This window comes from Rhinoderma darwinii, chromosome 3, assembly GCF_050947455.1.
Source record: "Rhinoderma darwinii isolate aRhiDar2 chromosome 3, aRhiDar2.hap1, whole genome shotgun sequence".
NCBI classification, from domain to species: Eukaryota; Metazoa; Chordata; class Amphibia; order Anura; family Rhinodermatidae; genus Rhinoderma; species Rhinoderma darwinii.
Window position 1 is genome coordinate 402,667,899 of NC_134689.1, and position 19,378 is coordinate 402,687,276.

Genomic DNA, 19,378 nt, shown 5'->3' on the forward strand with positions numbered 1-19,378 from the left:
CTTTCGCAAAAGAGCGTAGATGTAATATTTTCCATTGTTAGAATGTATGAACATATTAACTTCTTTCTGTAGTTTCCAAGATGTTCTCCTTATACAATAACCTATATTTACTGCTTTTAGCGTAAAAAATCATTCCTATCATATACACAGTACTTCAAACCAGGACAGTTTATCTTTTTATTAAAGGATACGTGTAATATTTTCTGGTGTTATTATGTTTATACGTAAAAAAATATTTTTGGAAAATCTGTAATCATTAATTTAACTTATTCTTACATCTTTTACTGTAAAGAACCCTTAAAGGTTTTCTTTCTTTAGATAAGAACATCTGTTAAATGCCATACTCTAGTGGTTGACCAGTTTGGACAAACCCTTACCATGAGTTATTAAGGCATATGCAAGTTAAAAAAAGGGGTGCTGGATCAAAGTGGGCATACTCAATGGGAGCTGCGTACTGCTTAATGGTCCTCCACAATGAGAGGAGGTCCAAGCAGCTAAATGTTGATGACCCATCTAATAAATAGGGGTTGTCTAAAGGGGACAACTGCTTTGAATTCATTGACCCACCCCCGCCCTAGGTACCTGGACTCCGTCACGGCGCTTGGATTCCCGGTACATGTGTAGTCCTCCACATAGCCAGTGGTACAGTTGAGAGCTTCTGGATGACACACAGAGAGAAAGTTTGGCCTCAGGCGACCCGCACTCAGCTTGGCTGCATTGGTCAATGACTGTCCAAGGGCAGAACCGAATAGGAAGGGAAGCAGCTGGCGGTAAACGCTGGATAGGTAGCCGTCTTTGGGACAGGAATCTGAACTCTGCTGCCTGCTGACCCGGTGACATTCTCCAAGCACAATCTACAGGAGAGGAAAACATCATAAAAGTCAATGCCAACAGCTACTACTAACAAGGGCGATGCCAAACAAATGCCCCATGAACCCTGTACTTCCTTGTTATTCCCCTTATTCAGTCTGTACAGATGCAGCAGAGCTGAATGTGTTATGTTAACTCCCTGAGGGCTGCTATGTTTGTGCTTATTGATGCATGATCAAATAAAAGGGGAACTCCACTCCAGTCTATCAATACGCACTCCATTACAGGTCCCAAACTTTTCTAGTGTCATTAGTGATTGGCCAATATAGGGTAAGATCTGTAGGGGGAAAGTTGGTGTCCTTTTTGGTACGCACCGTGACCCCAGTGATTAGGATACCCAGGCTGATGAGCATTGTGTCGCTCACTGTTTCCTCCTGGGTTGCTGGGAACTGTATGCTGACATCATCACAGAAGAACCCGCGACGGACCGGAGGAACCACTCCGAGCTCACAGATCAAGAAGGGGATGGAAACTGTAATAAGAAAGACAGATTGAATAATAAAAACAACAAAAATATAACAGTAATAATAATAATAATAATAATAATAATAATAACTACTTATTCAGAGTCAATCCCATATTATAGTAACATATAATTGTGTTTATGACTGCAAAGTATAATAGTATTGATAATGATATTAAAGGTAGCATATCTAAGGATAAATAAATAAATATTATTAGATTAGGAGAGAGAGACAGAGAGTAAGAGAGAGCGAGAAAGAGAGAGAGAGAGGGAGAGAGATAAGATGAGAGATTTGAGGTAAAGATAGATGGATAGAAAGATAGATAGATAGATAGATAGATAGATAGATAGATAGATAGATAGATAGATAGATAGATAGATAGATAGATAGATATGAGATAGATAGATAGATAGATAGATAGATAGATAGATAGATATGAGAGGGATAGATAGATAGATAGATAGATAGATAGATAGATAGATAGATAGATAGATAGATAGATAGATAGATAGATAGATAGATACATAGATAGATAGATGGATATGAGATAGATAATAGATAGATGGAAAGATAGATAGATAGATAGATAGATAGATAGATAGTAGATAGATAGATGATAGATAGATAGATAGATAGATAGATAGATAGATAGATAGATAGATAGATAGATAGATAGATAGATAGATATGAGATAGATAGATAGATAGATATGAGATAGATAGATAGATAGATAGATAAATATAGATAGATAGATATGATATGAGATAGATAGATAGATAGATATGATATGGGATAGATAGATAGATAGATAGATAGATAGATAGATATGGGATAGATAGATAGATAGATAGATAGATATGAGATAGATAGATAGATAGATATGAGATAGATAATAGATAGATGGAAAGATAGATAGATAGATAGATAGATAGATAGATAGATAGATAGATAGATAGATAGATAGATAGATAGATAGATAGATAGATAGATAGATAGATAGATAGTAGATAGATAGTAGATAGATAGATAGATAGATAGATAGATAGATAGATATGAGATAGATAGATAGATAGATAGATAGATAGATAGATAGATAGATAGATAGATAGATAGATAGATAGATAGATAGATATGAGATAGATAGATAGATAGATAGATAGATAGATAGATAGATAGATAGATAGATAGATAGATGATAGATAGATAGATAGATAGATAGATAGATAGATAGATAGATAGATAGATAGATATGAGATAAATAGATAGATAGATAGATAGATATGAGATAGATAGATATGAGATAGATGGATAGATAGATAGATAGATAGATAGATAGATAGATAGATAGATAGATAGATAGATAGATAGATATGAGATAGATAGATAGATAGATAGATAGATATGAGATAGATAGATAGATAGATAGATAGATATGAGATAGATAGATAGATAGATAGATAGATAGATAGATAGATAGATAGATAGATAGATAGATAGATAGATAGATAGATAGATATGAGATAGATAGATAGATAGATAGATAAATGGATATGAGATAGATAGATAGATAGATATGAGATAGATAGATAGATAGATAGATAGATATGAGATAGATAGATAGATAGATATAGATAGATATGAGATAGATAGATAGATAGATAGATAGATAGATAGATAGATAGATAGATAGATAGATATGAGATAGATAGATAGATAGATAGATAGATAGATATGAGATAGATAGATAGATAGATAGATAGATAGATAGATAGATAGATAGATAGATAGATAGATATGAGATAGATAGATAGATAGATAGATAGATAGATAGATAGATAGATAGATAGATAGATAGATAGATAGATAGATAGATAGATAGATATAGATAGATATGAGATAGATAGATAGATAGATGATAGATAGATAGATAGATAGATAGATAGATAGATAGATAGATAGATAGATAGATAGATAGATAGATAGATAGATAGATAGATATGAGATAGATAGATAGATAGATAGATAGATAGATAGATAGATAGATAGATAGATAGATAGATAGATAGATAGATAGATAGATAGATATGAGATAGATAGATAGATTTTACCAATCCAAACCATCTCATTATACACACGGGTACAAACAACCTCCAAGACCAGCAACAGCAGATGGCAGAACAACTGACCCAACTAGCAAAGACGGCACAACAAAAGTTCCCTGACAGTAAAATAATTATATCATCCGTGCTCCCAAGAAAAGATGTACCCAACGAGATCACCCAGGTCATCAACACAGAGCTGGCAGCGAACATCAGCTCAATGTCAAACTGTATGATGACAAACACCTCAACAAACGAGGGGTCAGCCTTCTGGCCAAAGAACTGAAAGACATTGTGCTGAACAGACCCCCCAGACCTGGACCCCACACCAGCCAAAGCCAAAACATGGAGACATCACTAACAATGAAAAGATCCCAAACTCCACACACCTCACTACACCCAGGAGAAAAACCCCTTTACCCAAGGTCAGACCAACAGAGGCAAAAGCCATGGAGAAAACCCCCTGCCTCACACAGAGACACGCAGAGCAGAGACATGGAGGAAACCCCCTGCCTCACACAGAGACACACAGAGCAGAGACATGGAGGAAACCCCCTGCCTCACACAGAGACACGCAGAGCAGAGACATGGAGGAAACCCCCTGCCTCACACAGAGACACGCAGAGCAGAGACATGGAGGAAACCCCCTGCCTCACACAGAGACACACAGAGCAGAGACATGGAGGAAACCCCCTGCCTCACACAGAGACACGCAGAGCAGAGACATGGAGGAAACCCCCTGCCTCACACAGAGACACGCAGAGCAGAGACATGGAGGAGATAAAGACCCTGCTCAGCACTCTATGTAAAAAACTAATGTGACTGTACAACACGAGAACATCTACAACACATCCAACAGTCACATCTCCAGCCCGTCCTACACAGCGCCGCTCATTACAAGGTATATGGACACACAATGACGTCCTTTATAATCAGCAGCTGGAATATTCAAGGCCTCAACGCCTCAGCCTTTGGATGCAAAACTAACGATCCAGACTTCAACCAAAGACTGAAAAATATCGATATACAAATCCTCCTGGAAACATGGACTAGGACAGAGAATGAGTCCCTGGTGCCCACTGGATACAGGGAAATCTCTGTCCCCGCCCTGAAAAATAAACACATCAAGCAGGGCCGGTGTTCAGGAGGAATATTAGTCTGGTACAAGGAGGAGCTCCATGAGCAGATCAAAGCCGTGAAGCGAGGAGACAGCCACATCTGGATAAGAATAGGCAGCTCTATCCTCACCTCCCAGTATGACATGTATCTCTGCGCAACGTACATCGCACCGCCAGAGTCCCCGTACTCCAACCCAGACAGCTTTGAGATTATACAAAGGGAAGCCGCCCATTTCCAGACCCTGGGCAGCGTTCTCATCTACGGAGACCTCAATGCAAGAACGGGGAGAGATAAAGACTACCTGACCAATGATGGAAACATCTTCATCTTTGGAGCAGAGGCCGACTGTCATAACTCCCTACAGAAAGAGAGAAACAGCTATGACAGCACCGTCAACAAAAGCGGGAAAAAACTACTGAATCTATGTCGAAGCTTAGGACTCCACATACTGAATGGCCGCACCAAGGGAGACTCTCTAGGAAGGTATACACTAAACTCCCATGTAGGCAGCAGTGCAGTAGACTATGCCATCACGGACATGGACCCCGCAAACATTGGCGCACTCATAGTCACTCCACAAACGCACCTTTCAGATCACAACCAATTACTTCTATACATCAAATCCACAACCAAACCATCTGCACAAAAACCACATCAAACCGGCCTCTTCAACCTGCCCTCATCTTATAAATGGTCCAAAACGTCAACTATAAAATATAAAGAGACAATGAACAGACCAGAAGTGCAGGAGATGCTTCACAACCTCTACAACAAGGTGTATGAGACCAGCCCAGGAGGGGTCAATCAGGCCGTAAATGACCTCAATAATATATTCTATACCATGGCAGAGAGGTCCGACCTGAAAAGATGTGACTACAAGAGGCCACAAGAAATACATCCTAACGGTTGGTTTGACCGTGAGTGCAAAGAAGTACGGAAGACCCTAAGAAATGCCTCAAATAAGAAGCACCGAGACCCAAACAACACCGGTCTGAAGGAGGCCTACAGCAACATACAGAGGCAATACAAGACCATCCTCCGAAAGAAAAAACAAAGGCACATCTCCACCAAACTTACCCAACTCCAAGACGCCCTCCATGACAACTCGTTCTGGGAATTATGGAAACACATGGGCAAAAATTGCAAGAAAAACAACCTTCATATCCAAAATGGCAACATCTGGCTCCAATATTTCAAGGACCTCTACAAAGATATCCCGAAAGACGGACAAAGCCAAGAACAAAAACAAATAATATCAAAATTGAAGGCGATGGAGGAAACACTTAAAGATTCTCAAAACCCCCTGGATACACCAATAACACTGCAAGAAGTAACAGAGAGAACCTCAGACATAAGGTGTAAAAAATCCAGCGGCCTAGACGGAATCTCACCAGAAATGATAAAACACAGCCCGCCAGAAATACAGGCCGCAATAGTAAAACTATTTAATATAGTGCTGAGTGCCGGCTACTTCCCGCAAATCTGGAACCAAGGCCTTATAACACCAATCCACAAGAGCGGGGACAGGTACGACCCGGCCAACTACCGAGGGATATGTGTCAGCAGCAACCTGGGGAAACTGTTCAGCAGCATCCTGAATAAGAGAATCCTCAGCTTCCTCACCCAGCACAATGTCCTCCACCAAAGCCAAGCTGGGTTCATGCCAAACCACCGCACCACTGACCACATCTACACCCTGCGCAGCCTCATCAAGAGCCACGTTCACAATACAAAGCATGGGAAGATCTACGCCTGTTTTGTGGACTTTAAGAAGGCCTTTGACTCAGTGTGGCACCCGGGCCTATTCCTGAAACTGCTGGAGAGCGGAATAGGAGGTAAAACCTATGACGTCATCAGAAGCTCCTACACAGAGAACAGATGCAGCGTGAAGGTGAACGGGAGAAGAACGGCTGATTTCCAGCAGAGCCGAGGAGTCAGACAAGGCTGCAGCCTCAGTCCAACGCTCTTCAACATCTACATCAATGAACTGGCCACATCTCTGGAATCCTCCTCAGCACCAGGTCTCGCCCTCCATGACACCCAGGTGAAATTCCTGTTGTATGCAGATGACCTTCTGTTACTATCACCAACCGAGAAAGGTCTCCAAGACAACCTGCAAATCCTAGAAAAATTCAGCTCCACGTGGGCACTACCCATCAATGCAAAGAAAACCAACATCATGGTGTTCCAGAAGAGAAACTCAAAATCCCCCAGGCTCCCGACCTTCACACTAAATAACGCCACACTCACAGCGACCGACAGGTACACTTACCTGGGCCTAGAAATCAACCAATCAGGAAGCTTTAAACAAGCCATAGAGATACTGAAAGACAAGGCGTGCAAAACCTTCTATGCCATCAGAAGAAAACTCTATCACCTCAAACCACCAGTGACGGTCTGGCTGAAAATCTTTGACTCCATCATCTCCCCAATCCTCCTGTATGCCAGTGAAGTCTGGGGTCCGGACACATACCCAGACTGGTCAAGGTGGGATTCCAGCCCAACAGAAATCTTCCACCTAGAATTCTGTAAACACCTTCTCCAAGTCCATCGGAGCACCACAAATAGTGCCTGTCGGGCAGAACTGGGCAGATTCCCACTACACCTCACAATCCAGAAGAGGGCGCTATCATTCTGGGCCCATCTACACAGCAGCAGGCAAAGTTCCTATCACCATAAAGCCCTGCTACACCAAGGGGTCCCAGGTAAACCAGGCCCCCCAGAACATCTCACCCTGACCCGGCCTGAAGAAAATGTCACTCAGCGCGGCCTCACAAAAGCCGAAATCAAGGAGACAATAAACAAAGGCCAAGAGGAGTATATCAGTGACTGGAGGAACGACATAAGGACATCCCAGAAACTGACAATATACCGGAGTCTACAGCGGGAATATAAACTGGCGCCATATCTGGAGAAACTGCCAAACCCCAGAGACAGACAGATCCTGGGCCGCTACAGACTGAGCGCCCACAACCTGCTCATCGAATCCGGGCGCCACAGACAGACCTACAAGCCCAGGGAGAGCCGACTGTGCCAACAGTGCGACCAGGAGGCCGTGGAGGATGAGGCCCACTTCCTGCTACACTGCTCCAAATACTCAGCAGTGAGGGACACTCACTTCAGGAGACTCTCCGATCTCTTACCGGACTTCAGCTCCATGGAAGAGGAAGAGAAACTCTACATCCTGCTGGGTGAAGAGGAAACCACAGTGGGCACAGCGGCACAATATGTCACTGCATGCCATAGACTGAGAGAGACATGATATGCCATGGACTTGTATAACCCCGACCCTAGATGTGTCCCTATCCCCAAGCCCTCAGTCCCTATCCCTCATTCCCTTACTTCTTACTTGCTTTGGCAATGCTAATATGTATTTGGTCCTGCCAATAAAGCTCCTTTGAATTGAATTGAATTGAATTGAATAGATATGAGATAGATAGATAGATAGATAGATATGAGATAGATAGATAGATAGATAGATATGAGATAGATAGATAGATAGATAGATAGATAGATAGATATGAGATAGATAGATAGATAGATAGATAGATAGATAGATAGATAGATAGATAGATATGAGATAGATAGATAGATAGATAGATAGATAGTTAGATAGATATGAGATAGATAGATAGATAGATAGATAGATAGATAGATAGATAGATAGATAGATATGAGATAGCTAGATAGATAGATCGATAGATAGATAGATATGAGATAGATAGATAGATAGATATGAGATAGATAGATAGATAGATAGATAGATAGATAGATAGATAGATAGATAGATAGATAGATAGATATGAGATAGATAGATAGATAGATAGATAGATAGATAGATAGATAGATAGATAGATAGATAGATAGATAGATATGAGATAGATAGATAGATAGATAGATAGATAGATAGATAGATAGATAGATAGATATGAGATAGATAGATAGATAGATAGATAGATAGATAGATGGATATGAGATAGATAGATAGATAGATAGATATAGATAGATATGAGATAGATAGATAGATAGATAGATAGATAGATAGATAGATAGATAGATAGATAGATAGATAGATAGATAGATAGATAGATAGATAGATAGATATAGATAGATATGAGATAGATAGATAGATAGATAGATAGATAGATAGATAGATAGATAGATAGATAGATAGATAGATAGATAGATAGATAGATAGATAGATATGAGATAGATAGATAGATAGATAGATAGATAGATAGATAGATAGATAGATAGATAGATAGGTGTAAAAAATCCAGCGGCCTAGACAGAATCTCACCAGAAATGATAAAACACAGCCCGCCAGAAATACAGGCCGCAATAGTCAAACTATTTAATATAGTGCTGAGTGCCGGCTACTTCCCGCAAATCTGGAACCAAGGCCTTATAACACCAATCCACAAGAGTGGGGACAGGTACGACCCGGCCAACTACCGAGGGATATGTGTCAGCAGCAACCTGGGGAAACTGTTCAACAGCATCCTGAATAAGAGAATCCTCAGCTTCCTCTCCCAGCACAATGTCCTCCACCAAAGCCAAGCTGGGTTCATGCCAAACCACCGCACCACTGACCACATCTACACCCTGCGCAGCCTCATCAAGAGCCACGTCCACAATACAAAGCATGGGAAGATTTACGCCTGTTTTGTGGACTTTAAGAAGGCCTTTGACTCAGTGTGGCACCCGGGCCTATTCCTGAAACTGCTGGAGAGCGGAATAGGAGGTAAAACCTATGACGTCATCAGAAGCTCCTACACAGAGAACAGATGCAGCGTGAAGGTGAACGGGAGAAGAACGGCCGATTTCCAGCAGAGCCGAGGAGTCAGACAAGGCTGCAGCCTCAGTCCAACGCTCTTCAACATCTACATCAATGAACTGGCCACAGCTCTGGAATCCTCCTCAGCACCAGGTCTCGCCCTCCATGACACCCAGGTGAAATTCCTGTTGTATGCAGATGACCTTCTGTTACTATCACCAACCGAGAAAGGTCTCCAAGACAACCTGCAAATCCTAGAAAAATTCAGCTCCACGTGGGCACTACCCATCAATGCAAAGAAAATTAACATCATGGTGTTCCAGAAGAGAAACTCAAAATCCCCCAGGCACCCGACCTTCACACTAAATAACGCCACAATCACAGCGACCGACAGGTACACTTACCTGGGCCTAGAAATCAACCAATCAGGAAGCTTTAAACAAGCCATAAAGATACTGAAAGACAAGGCGTGCAAAACCTTCTATGCCATCAGAAGAAAACTCTATCATCTCAAACCACCAGTGACGGTCTGGCTGAAAATCTTTGACTCCATCATCTCCCCAATCCTCCTGTATGCCAGTGAAGTCTGGGGTCCGGACACATACCCAGACTGGTCAAGGTGGGATTCCAGCCCAACAGAAATCTTCCACCTAGAATTCTGCAAACACCTTCTCCAAGTCCATCGGAGCACCACAAATAGTGCCTGTCGGGCAGAACTGGGCAGATTCCCACTACACCTCACAATCCAGAAGAGGGCGCTATCATTCTGGGCCCACCTACACAGCAGCAGGCAAAGTTCCTATCACCATAAAGCCCTGCTACACCAAGGGGTCCCAGGTAAACCAGGCCCCCCAGAACATCTCACCCTGACCCGGCCTGAAGAAAATGTCACTCAGCGCGGCCTCACAAAAGCCGAAATCAAGGAGACAATAAACGAGAACCAAGAGGAATATATCAGTGACTGGAGGAACGACATAAAGACATCCCAGAAACTGACAATATACCGGAGTCTACAGCGGGAATATAAACTGGCACCATATCTGGAGAAACTGCCAAACCCCAGAGACAGACAGATCCTGAGCCGCTACAGACTGAGCGCCCACAACCTGCTCATCGAATCCGGGCGCCACAGACAGACCTACAAGCCCAGGGAGAGCCGACTGTGCCAACAGTGCGACCAGGAGGCCGTGGAGGATGAGGCCCACTTCCTGCTACACTGCTCCAAATACTCAGCAGTGAGGGACACTCACTTCAGGAAACTCTCTGATCTCTTACCGGACTTCAGCTCCATGGAAGAGGAAGAGAAACTCTACATCCTGCTGGGTGAAGAGGAAACCACAGTGGGCACAGCGGCACAATATGTCACTGCATGCCATAGACTGAGAGAGACATGATATGCCATGGACTTGTATAACCCCGACCCTAGATGTGTCCCTATCCCCCAATCCCTCAGTCCCTATCCCTCATTCCCTTACTTCTTACTTGCTTTGGCAATGCTAATATGTATTTGGTCCTGCCAATAAAGCTTCTTTGAATTGAATTGATAGATAGATATGAGATAGATAGATAGATAGATATGAGATAGATAGATAGATAGATAGATAGATAGATAGATAGATAGATAGATAGATAGATAGATAGATAGATAGATAGATAGATATGAGATAGATAGATAGATAGATAGATAGATAGATAGATAGATATGAGATAGATAGATAGATAGATAGATAGATAGATAGATAGATAGATAGATAGATAGATATGAGATAGATAGATAGATAGATAGATAGATAGATAGATAGATAGATAGATAGATAGATAGATAGATAGATAGATAGATGGATATGAGATAGATAGATAGATAGATAGATAGATATGAGATAGATAGATAGATAGATAGATAGATAGATATGAGATAGATAGATAGATAGATATAGATAGATATGAGATAGATAGATAGATAGATATGAGATAGATAGATAGATAGATAGATAGATAGATAGATAGATATGAGATAGATAGATAGATAGATAGATATGAGATAGATAGATAGATAGATAGATAGATAGATAGATAGATAGATAGATAGATATAGATAGATATGAGATAGATAGATAGATAGATAGATAGATGATAGATAGATAGATAGATAGATAGATATGAGATAGATAGATAGATAGATATGAGATAGATAGATAGATAGATAGATAGATAGATAGATAGATAGATATGAGATAGATAGATAGATAGATATGAGATAGATAGATAGATAGATAGATATGAGATAGATAGATAGATAGATAGATAGATAGATATGAGATAGATAGATAGATAGATAGATAGTTAGATAGATATGAGATAGATAGATAGATAGATAGATAGATAGATATGAGATAGCTAGATAGATAGATAGATAGATAGATATGAGATAGATAGATAGATAGATAGATAGATATGAGATAGATAGATAGATAGATAGATAGATAGATAGATAGATAGATATGAGATAGATAGATAGATAGATAGATATGAGATAGATAGATAGATAGATATGAGATAGATAGATAGATAGATAGATAGATGGATATGAGATAGATAGATAGATAGATAGATAGATAGATAGATAGATAGATAGATAGATAGATAGATAGATAGATAGATAGATATGAGATAGATAGATAGATAGATAGATAGATAGATAGATATGAGATAGATAGATAGATAGATAGATAGATAGATAGATAGATAGATAGATAGATAGATAGATAGATAGATATAGATAGATATGAGATAGATAGATAGATAGATAGATAGATAGATAGATAGATAGATAGATAGATAGATATGAGATAGATAGATAGATAGATAGATAGATATGAGATAGATAGATAGATAGATAGATAGATAGATAGATATGAGATAGATAGATAGATAGATAGATAGATAGATATAGATAGATATGAGATAGATAGATAGATAGATAGATAGATAGATAGATAGATAGATAGATAGATAGATAGATAGATAGATAGATAGATAGATAGATAGATAGATAGATAGATAGATGATAGATAGATAGATAGATAGATATGAGATAGATAGATTTATAGATAGATAGATAGATAGATAGATATGAGATAGATAGATAGATAGATAGATAGATAGATAGATAGATATGAGATAGATAGATAGATAGATAGATAGATATGAGATAGATAGATAGATAGATAGATAGATAGATAGATAGATAGATAGATAGATAGATAGATATGAGATAGATAGATAGATAGATAGATAGATAGATAGATAGATATGAGATAGATAGATAGATAGATAGATAGATACATAGTTAGATAGATATGAGATAGATAGATAGATAGATAGATAGATAGATATGAGATAGCTAGATAGATAGATAGATAGATATGAGATAGATAGATAGATAGATAGATAGATAGATAGATAGATAGATAGATAGATAGATAGATAGATAGATAGATAGATAGATATGAGATAGATAGATAGATAGATAGATAGATATGAGCTAGATAGATAGATAGATAGATAGATAGATAGATATGAGATAGCTAGATAGATAGATAGATAGATAGATAGATAGAGAGAGAGATATGAGATAGCTAGATAGATAGATAGATAGATAGATAGATAGATAGATAGATAGATATGAGATAGATAGATAGATAGATAGATAGATATGAGATAGATAGATAGATAGATAGATAGATAGATAGATAGATAGATAGATATGAGATAGATAGATAGATAGATAGATAGATAGATAGATAGATAGATAGATAGATAGATAGATAGATATGAGATAGATAGATAGATAGATAGATATGAGATAGATAGATAGATAGATAGATAGATAGATAGATAGATAGATGGATATGAGATAGATAGATAGATAGATAGATAGATATGAGATAGATAGATAGATAGATAGATAGATAGATAGATATGAGATAGATAGATAGATAGATAGATAGATAGATATAGATAGATATGAGATAGATAGATAGATAGATAGATAGATATGAGATAGATAGATAGATAGATAGATAGATAGATAGATAGATATGAGATAGATAGATAGATAGATAGATAGATAGATAGATAGATAGATAGATAGATAGATAGATAGATAGATAGATAGATAGATAGATATGAGATAGATAGATAGATAGATAGATAGATAGATAGATAGATAGATAGATAGATAGATAGATAGATATAGATAGATATGAGATAGATAGATAGATAGATAGATAGATAGATAGATGATAGATAGATAGATAGATAGATAGATATGAGATAGATAGATAGATAGATAGATAGATAGATAGATAGATAGATAGATATGAGATAGATAGATAGATAGATAGATAGATAGATAGATAGATATGAGATAGATAGATAGATAGATAGATAGATAGATAGATAGATAGATATGAGATAGATAGATAGATAGATAGATAGATAGATAGATAGATAGATATGAGATAAATAGATAGATAGATAAATAGATATGAGATAGATAGATATGAGATAGATAGATAGATAGATAGATAGATAGATAGATAGATAAATAGATAGATAGATAGATAGATAGATAGATAGATAGATAGATAGATAGATAGATAGATATGAGATAGATAGATAGATAGATAGATAGATAGATATGAGATAGATAGATAGATAGATAGATAGATAGATAGATAGATAGATAGATAGATAGATAGATAGATAGATAGATAGATAGTTAGATAGATATGAGATAGATATATAGATAGATAGATAGATAGATAGATAGATAGATAGATAGATAGATAGATAGATAGATAGATAGATATGAGATAGCTAGATAGATAGATAGATAGATAGATAGATAGATAGATAGATAGATAGATAGATAGATAGATAGATAGATAGATATGAGATAGATAGATAGATAGATAGATAGATAGATAGATAGATAGATAGATAGATATGAGATAGATAGATAGATAGATAGATAGATAGATAGATAGATAGATAGATAGATATGAGATAGATAGATAGATAGATAGATAGATAGATAGATAGATAGATATGAGATAGATAGATAGATAGATAGATAGATAGATAGATAGATAGATAGATAGATAGATAGATACATAGTTAGATAGATATGAGATAGATAGATAGATAGATAGATAGATAGATAGATAGATATGAGATAGCTAGATAGATAGATAGATAGATAGATAGATAGATAGATAGATAGATAGATAGATAGATTGATAGATATGAGATAGATAGATAGATAGATAGATAGATAGATAGATAGATAGATAGATAGATAGATAGATAGATAGATAGATAGATAGATAGATATGAGCTAGATAGATAGATAGATAGATAGATAGATAGATAGATAGATAGATAGATAGATATGAGATAGATAGATAGATAGATAGAAGTGCAGGAGATGCTTCACAACCTCTACAACAAGGTGTATGAGACCAGCCCAGGAGGGGTCAATCAGGCCGTAAATGACCTCAATAATATATTCTATACCATGGCAGAGAAGTCTGACCTGAAAAGATGTGACTACAAGAGGCCACAAGAAATACATCCTAACGGTTGGTTTGACCGTGAGTGCAAAGAAGTACGGAAGACCCTAAGAAATGCCTCAAATAAGAAGCACCGAGACCCAAACAACACCGGTCTGAAGGAGGCCTACAGCAACATACAGAGGCAATACAAGACCATCCTCCGAAAGAAAAAACAAAGGCACATCTCCACCAAACTTACCCAACTCCAAGACGCCCTCCATGACAACTCGTTCTGGGAATTATGGAAACACATGGGCAAAAATTGCAAGAAAAACAACCTTCATATTCAAAATGGCAACATCTGGCTCCAATATTTCAAGGACCTCTACAAAGATATCCCGAAAGACGGACAAAGCCAAGAACAAAAACAAATAATATCAAAATTGAAGGCGATGGAGGAAACACTTAAAGATTCTCAAAACCCCCTGGATACACCAATAACACTGCAAGAAGTAACAGAGAGAACCTCAGACATAAGGTGTAAAAAATCCAGCGGCCTAGACAGAATCTCACCAGAAATGATAAAACACAGCCCGCCAGAAATACAGGCCGCAATAGTAAAACTATTTAATATAGTGCTGAGTGCCGGCTACTTCCCGCAAATCTGGAACCAAGGCCTTATAACACCAATCCACAAGAGTGGGGACAGGTACGACCCGGCCAACTACCGAGGGATATGTGTCAGCAGCAACCTGGGGAAACTGTTCAGCAGCATCCTGAATAAGAGAATCCTCAGCTTCCTCACCCAGCACAATGTCCTCCACCAAAGCCAAGCTGGGTTCATGCCAAACCACCGCACCACTGACCACATCTACACCCTGCGCAGCCTCATCAAGAGCCACGTCCACCATACAAAGCATGGGAAGATTTACGCCTGTTTTGTGGACTTTAAGAAGGCCTTTGACTCAATGTGGCACCCGGGCCTATTCCTGAAACTGCTGGAGAGCGGAATAGGAGGTAAAACCTATGACGTCATCAGAAGCTCCTACACAGAGAACAGATGCAGCGTGAAGGTGAACGGGAGAAGAACGGCCGATTTCCAGCAGAGCCGAGGAGTCAGACAGGGCTGCAGCCTCAGTCCAACGCTCTTCAACATCTACATCAATGAACTGGCCACAGCTCTGGAATCCTCCTCAGCACTAGGTCTCGCCCTCCATGACACCCAAGTGAAATTCCTGTTGTATGCAGATGACCTTCTGCTGCTATCACCAACCGAGAAAGGTCTCCAAGACAACCTGCAAATCCTAGAAAAATTCAGCTCCACGTGGGCACTACCCATCAATGCAAAGAAAACCAACATCATGGTGTTCCAGAAGAGAAACTCAAAATCCCCCAGGCACCCGACCTTCACACTAAATAACGCCACAATCACAGCGACCGACAGGTACACTTACCTGGGCCTAGAAATCAACCAATCAGGAAGCTTTAAACAAGCCATAGAGATTCTGAAAGACAAGGCGTGCAAAACCTTCTATGCCATCCGAAGAAAACTCTATCATCTCAAACCACCAGTGACGGTCTGGCTGAAAATCTTTGACTCCATCATCTCCCCAATCCTCCTGTATGCCAGTGAAGTCTGGGGTCCGGACACATACCCAGACTGGTCAAGGTGGGATTCCAGCCCAACAGAAATCTTCCACCTAGAATTCTGCAAACACCTTCTCCAAGTCCATCGGAGCACCTCAAATAGTGCCTGTCGGGCAGAACAGGGCAGATTCCCACTACACCTCACAATCCAGAAGAGGGCGCTATCATTCTGGGCCCATCTACACAGCAGCAGGCAAAGTTCCTATCACCATAAAGCCCTGCTACACCAAGGGGTCCCAGGTAAACCAGACCCCCCAGAACATCTCACCCTGACCCGGCCTGAAGAAAATGTCACTCAGCGCGGCCTCACAAAAGCCGAAATCAAGAAGACAATAAACGAGAACCAAGAGGAGTATATCAGTGACTGGAGGAACGACATAAAGACATCCCAGAAACTGACAATATACCGGAGTCTACAGCGGGAATATAAACTGGCGCCATATCTGGAGAAACTGCCAAACCCCAGAGACAGACAGATCCTGAGCCGCTACAGACTGAGCGCCCACAACCTGCTCATCGAATCCGGGCGCCACAGACAGACCTACAAGCCCAGGGAGAGCCGACTGTGCCAACAGTGCGACCAGGAGGCCGTGGAGGATGAGGCCCACTTCCTGCTACACTGCTCCAAATACTCAGCAGTGAGGGACACTCACTTCAGGAGACTCTCTGATCTCTTACCGGACTTCAGCTCCATGGAAGAAGAAGAGAAACTCTACATCCTGCTGGGTGAAGAGGAAACCACAGTGGGCACAGCGGCACAATATGTCACTGCATGCCATAGACTGAGAGAGACATGATATGCCATGGACTCGTATAACCCCGACCCTAGATGTATCCCTATCCCCAAGCCCTCAGTCCCTATCCCTCATTCCCTTACTTCTTACTTGCTTTGGCAATGCTAATATGTATTTGGTCCTGCCAATAAAGCTCCTTTGAATTGAATTGAATTGAATTGAATTGATAGATAGATATGAGATAGATAGATAGATAGATAGATAGATAGATAGATAGATAGATAGATAGATGATAGATAGATAGATAGATAGATAGATAGATAGATAGATATGAGGTAGATAGATAGATAGATAGATAGATAGATAGATAGATATGAGATAGATAGATAGATAGATAGATAGATAGATAGATAGATAGATAGATAGATAGATAGATAGATAGATAGTTAGATAGATAGATAGATAGATAGATAGATAGATAGATAGATAGATAGATAGATAGATAGATAGATAGATAGATTATACCAGTGTCAGACTAAAGATTTCTGACATGATGATATTACTTGAATATGTGCCAAGTCATGCCACCTTTTACCGCTAAGTCATGCTCCAATAAAATTCATGTGATTGTGTCGGTCATGTGACAGTTACAATTCATTTCTATTCACTAGTCTGACAGTATCACAATCCCGGATGATTGTCGACCTCAGCTATAAAATTACGATGTTGAATCGCTAAATTTTTCACTGACACTAGTGATACGATATATAGAGATGTAGCACTGATGAGTTTGTCAGGATCACTAGAGCTGAGTTTGTCACTTGCCACAACTACTGCTGATTTTCTAATCTGTAGGACTTCTAGTAAACTTCTGAGGTATGCAATCCTAGTGTTAAATAACAAATTCAGCTCTGCTACATCTTTAAGACATATATTGGCTCTAATGCTTGTATTTTAATTATCAGTGAGTGAGATGACATCGATTTCCATCGGTTGTAAACCATCATTGGGCTACCACAGATGCAGTATTGGCACAGGGTTATTATTGAGGGTCTTATGGTAGAGCGTATTACGCACAGTGTGATCATTTGTGGTTGAGGAGAGTGGACACCACTGTGTCATCTTATCAGCAGCTACTATGGTCACTTTGAAGCTCTAATTTTAGAATACTATTTGAAGAAGGTGACAAATGGGCCAACTACCCCACACCCCACAGAATCCTAGAATAGGACCTCCAGTAAAAAAGCTACACACCGATGTATTACAGACAAAATTAAGAAACGTGACCATGTCCAGAAGGTACGTCCCATAAAGACCCTACAGGTGATAAGAAGCTCATGTAAAGGTGAAGGCATCAGCTAAGGTTCCTTCCACATTGAAGATCTAAAACACAGATCTACCACTCACTACATTCTTCTCAAACAAAGTTGGAGGACCAACCAAAGAGTAACACCATCTTTCTTCTTCTTCAAAAGACGAGGAGGGAAGAACAAGTGCCGAACTTTCCTTCCTAGGATGGGATTGGATGGATTGAACCAGCCCCAGGAGAGGAGACCTACTCTGATATCTAGAGGATGAAAATTGTACATGATAAAGTCTTCCATGACCAACCTACTACCGAATTGTTCAATCTGGTCCAATTCGGCAAAGCATGTGATTGGCCAACTGGGCGTTAAATCCTCTCCAAACTTGGATCTACCTAGCGGATCTGGTCAATGGGCAATATTAGGTTGTTAAAGAGGTTGTCTATTTTGGGCAATCCCTACCTTTAAAAAAGCTGACCACAAATTGAACAACTACTGAGACCCCCAGCGATCAGTTGTAATCTGTGGGATACCATGGCATGTGTTCCATTTCCCTACAGCGCCACCACAGGGGAAATGAAGCATCACACAGTGCCCATTCATATCAAACAGTTGTCTTTGTAATGCAGGACAGGACAGGTCCTCCAGAGCGAAAGATGCTCTTTGTAAGAGATGAAGTTCCTGAACTGGGGACCTCGGTCTATCAACTCAGAATTTCCAAATAGGGTATATGAAAATGGGTTTTCTAAACTGGAGAACGTCTTTAATAAACGGTAGGTCAGATATCAATGCTTTCATAGATTTCC

At 39.4% G+C, this 19,378-nt stretch overlaps 1 protein-coding gene across 1 annotated transcript in view; it reads right to left on the bottom strand.

The window, feature by feature from the left end:
- LOC142748397 (phospholipid phosphatase 3-like) overlaps window positions 1–19,378 on the bottom strand; it is a 30,419-nt gene that overhangs the window by 10,492 nt on the left and 549 nt on the right. Inside the window, exons 2-3 of the mRNA XM_075855500.1 lie at window positions 1,185–1,342; window positions 583–854 (exon numbers count right to left, since the gene is read on the bottom strand). Of these exons, the coding sequence (XP_075711615.1) occupies window positions 583–854; window positions 1,185–1,342 (430 nt within the window). The remainder of the gene's footprint in view (window positions 1–582; window positions 855–1,184; window positions 1,343–19,378) is intronic.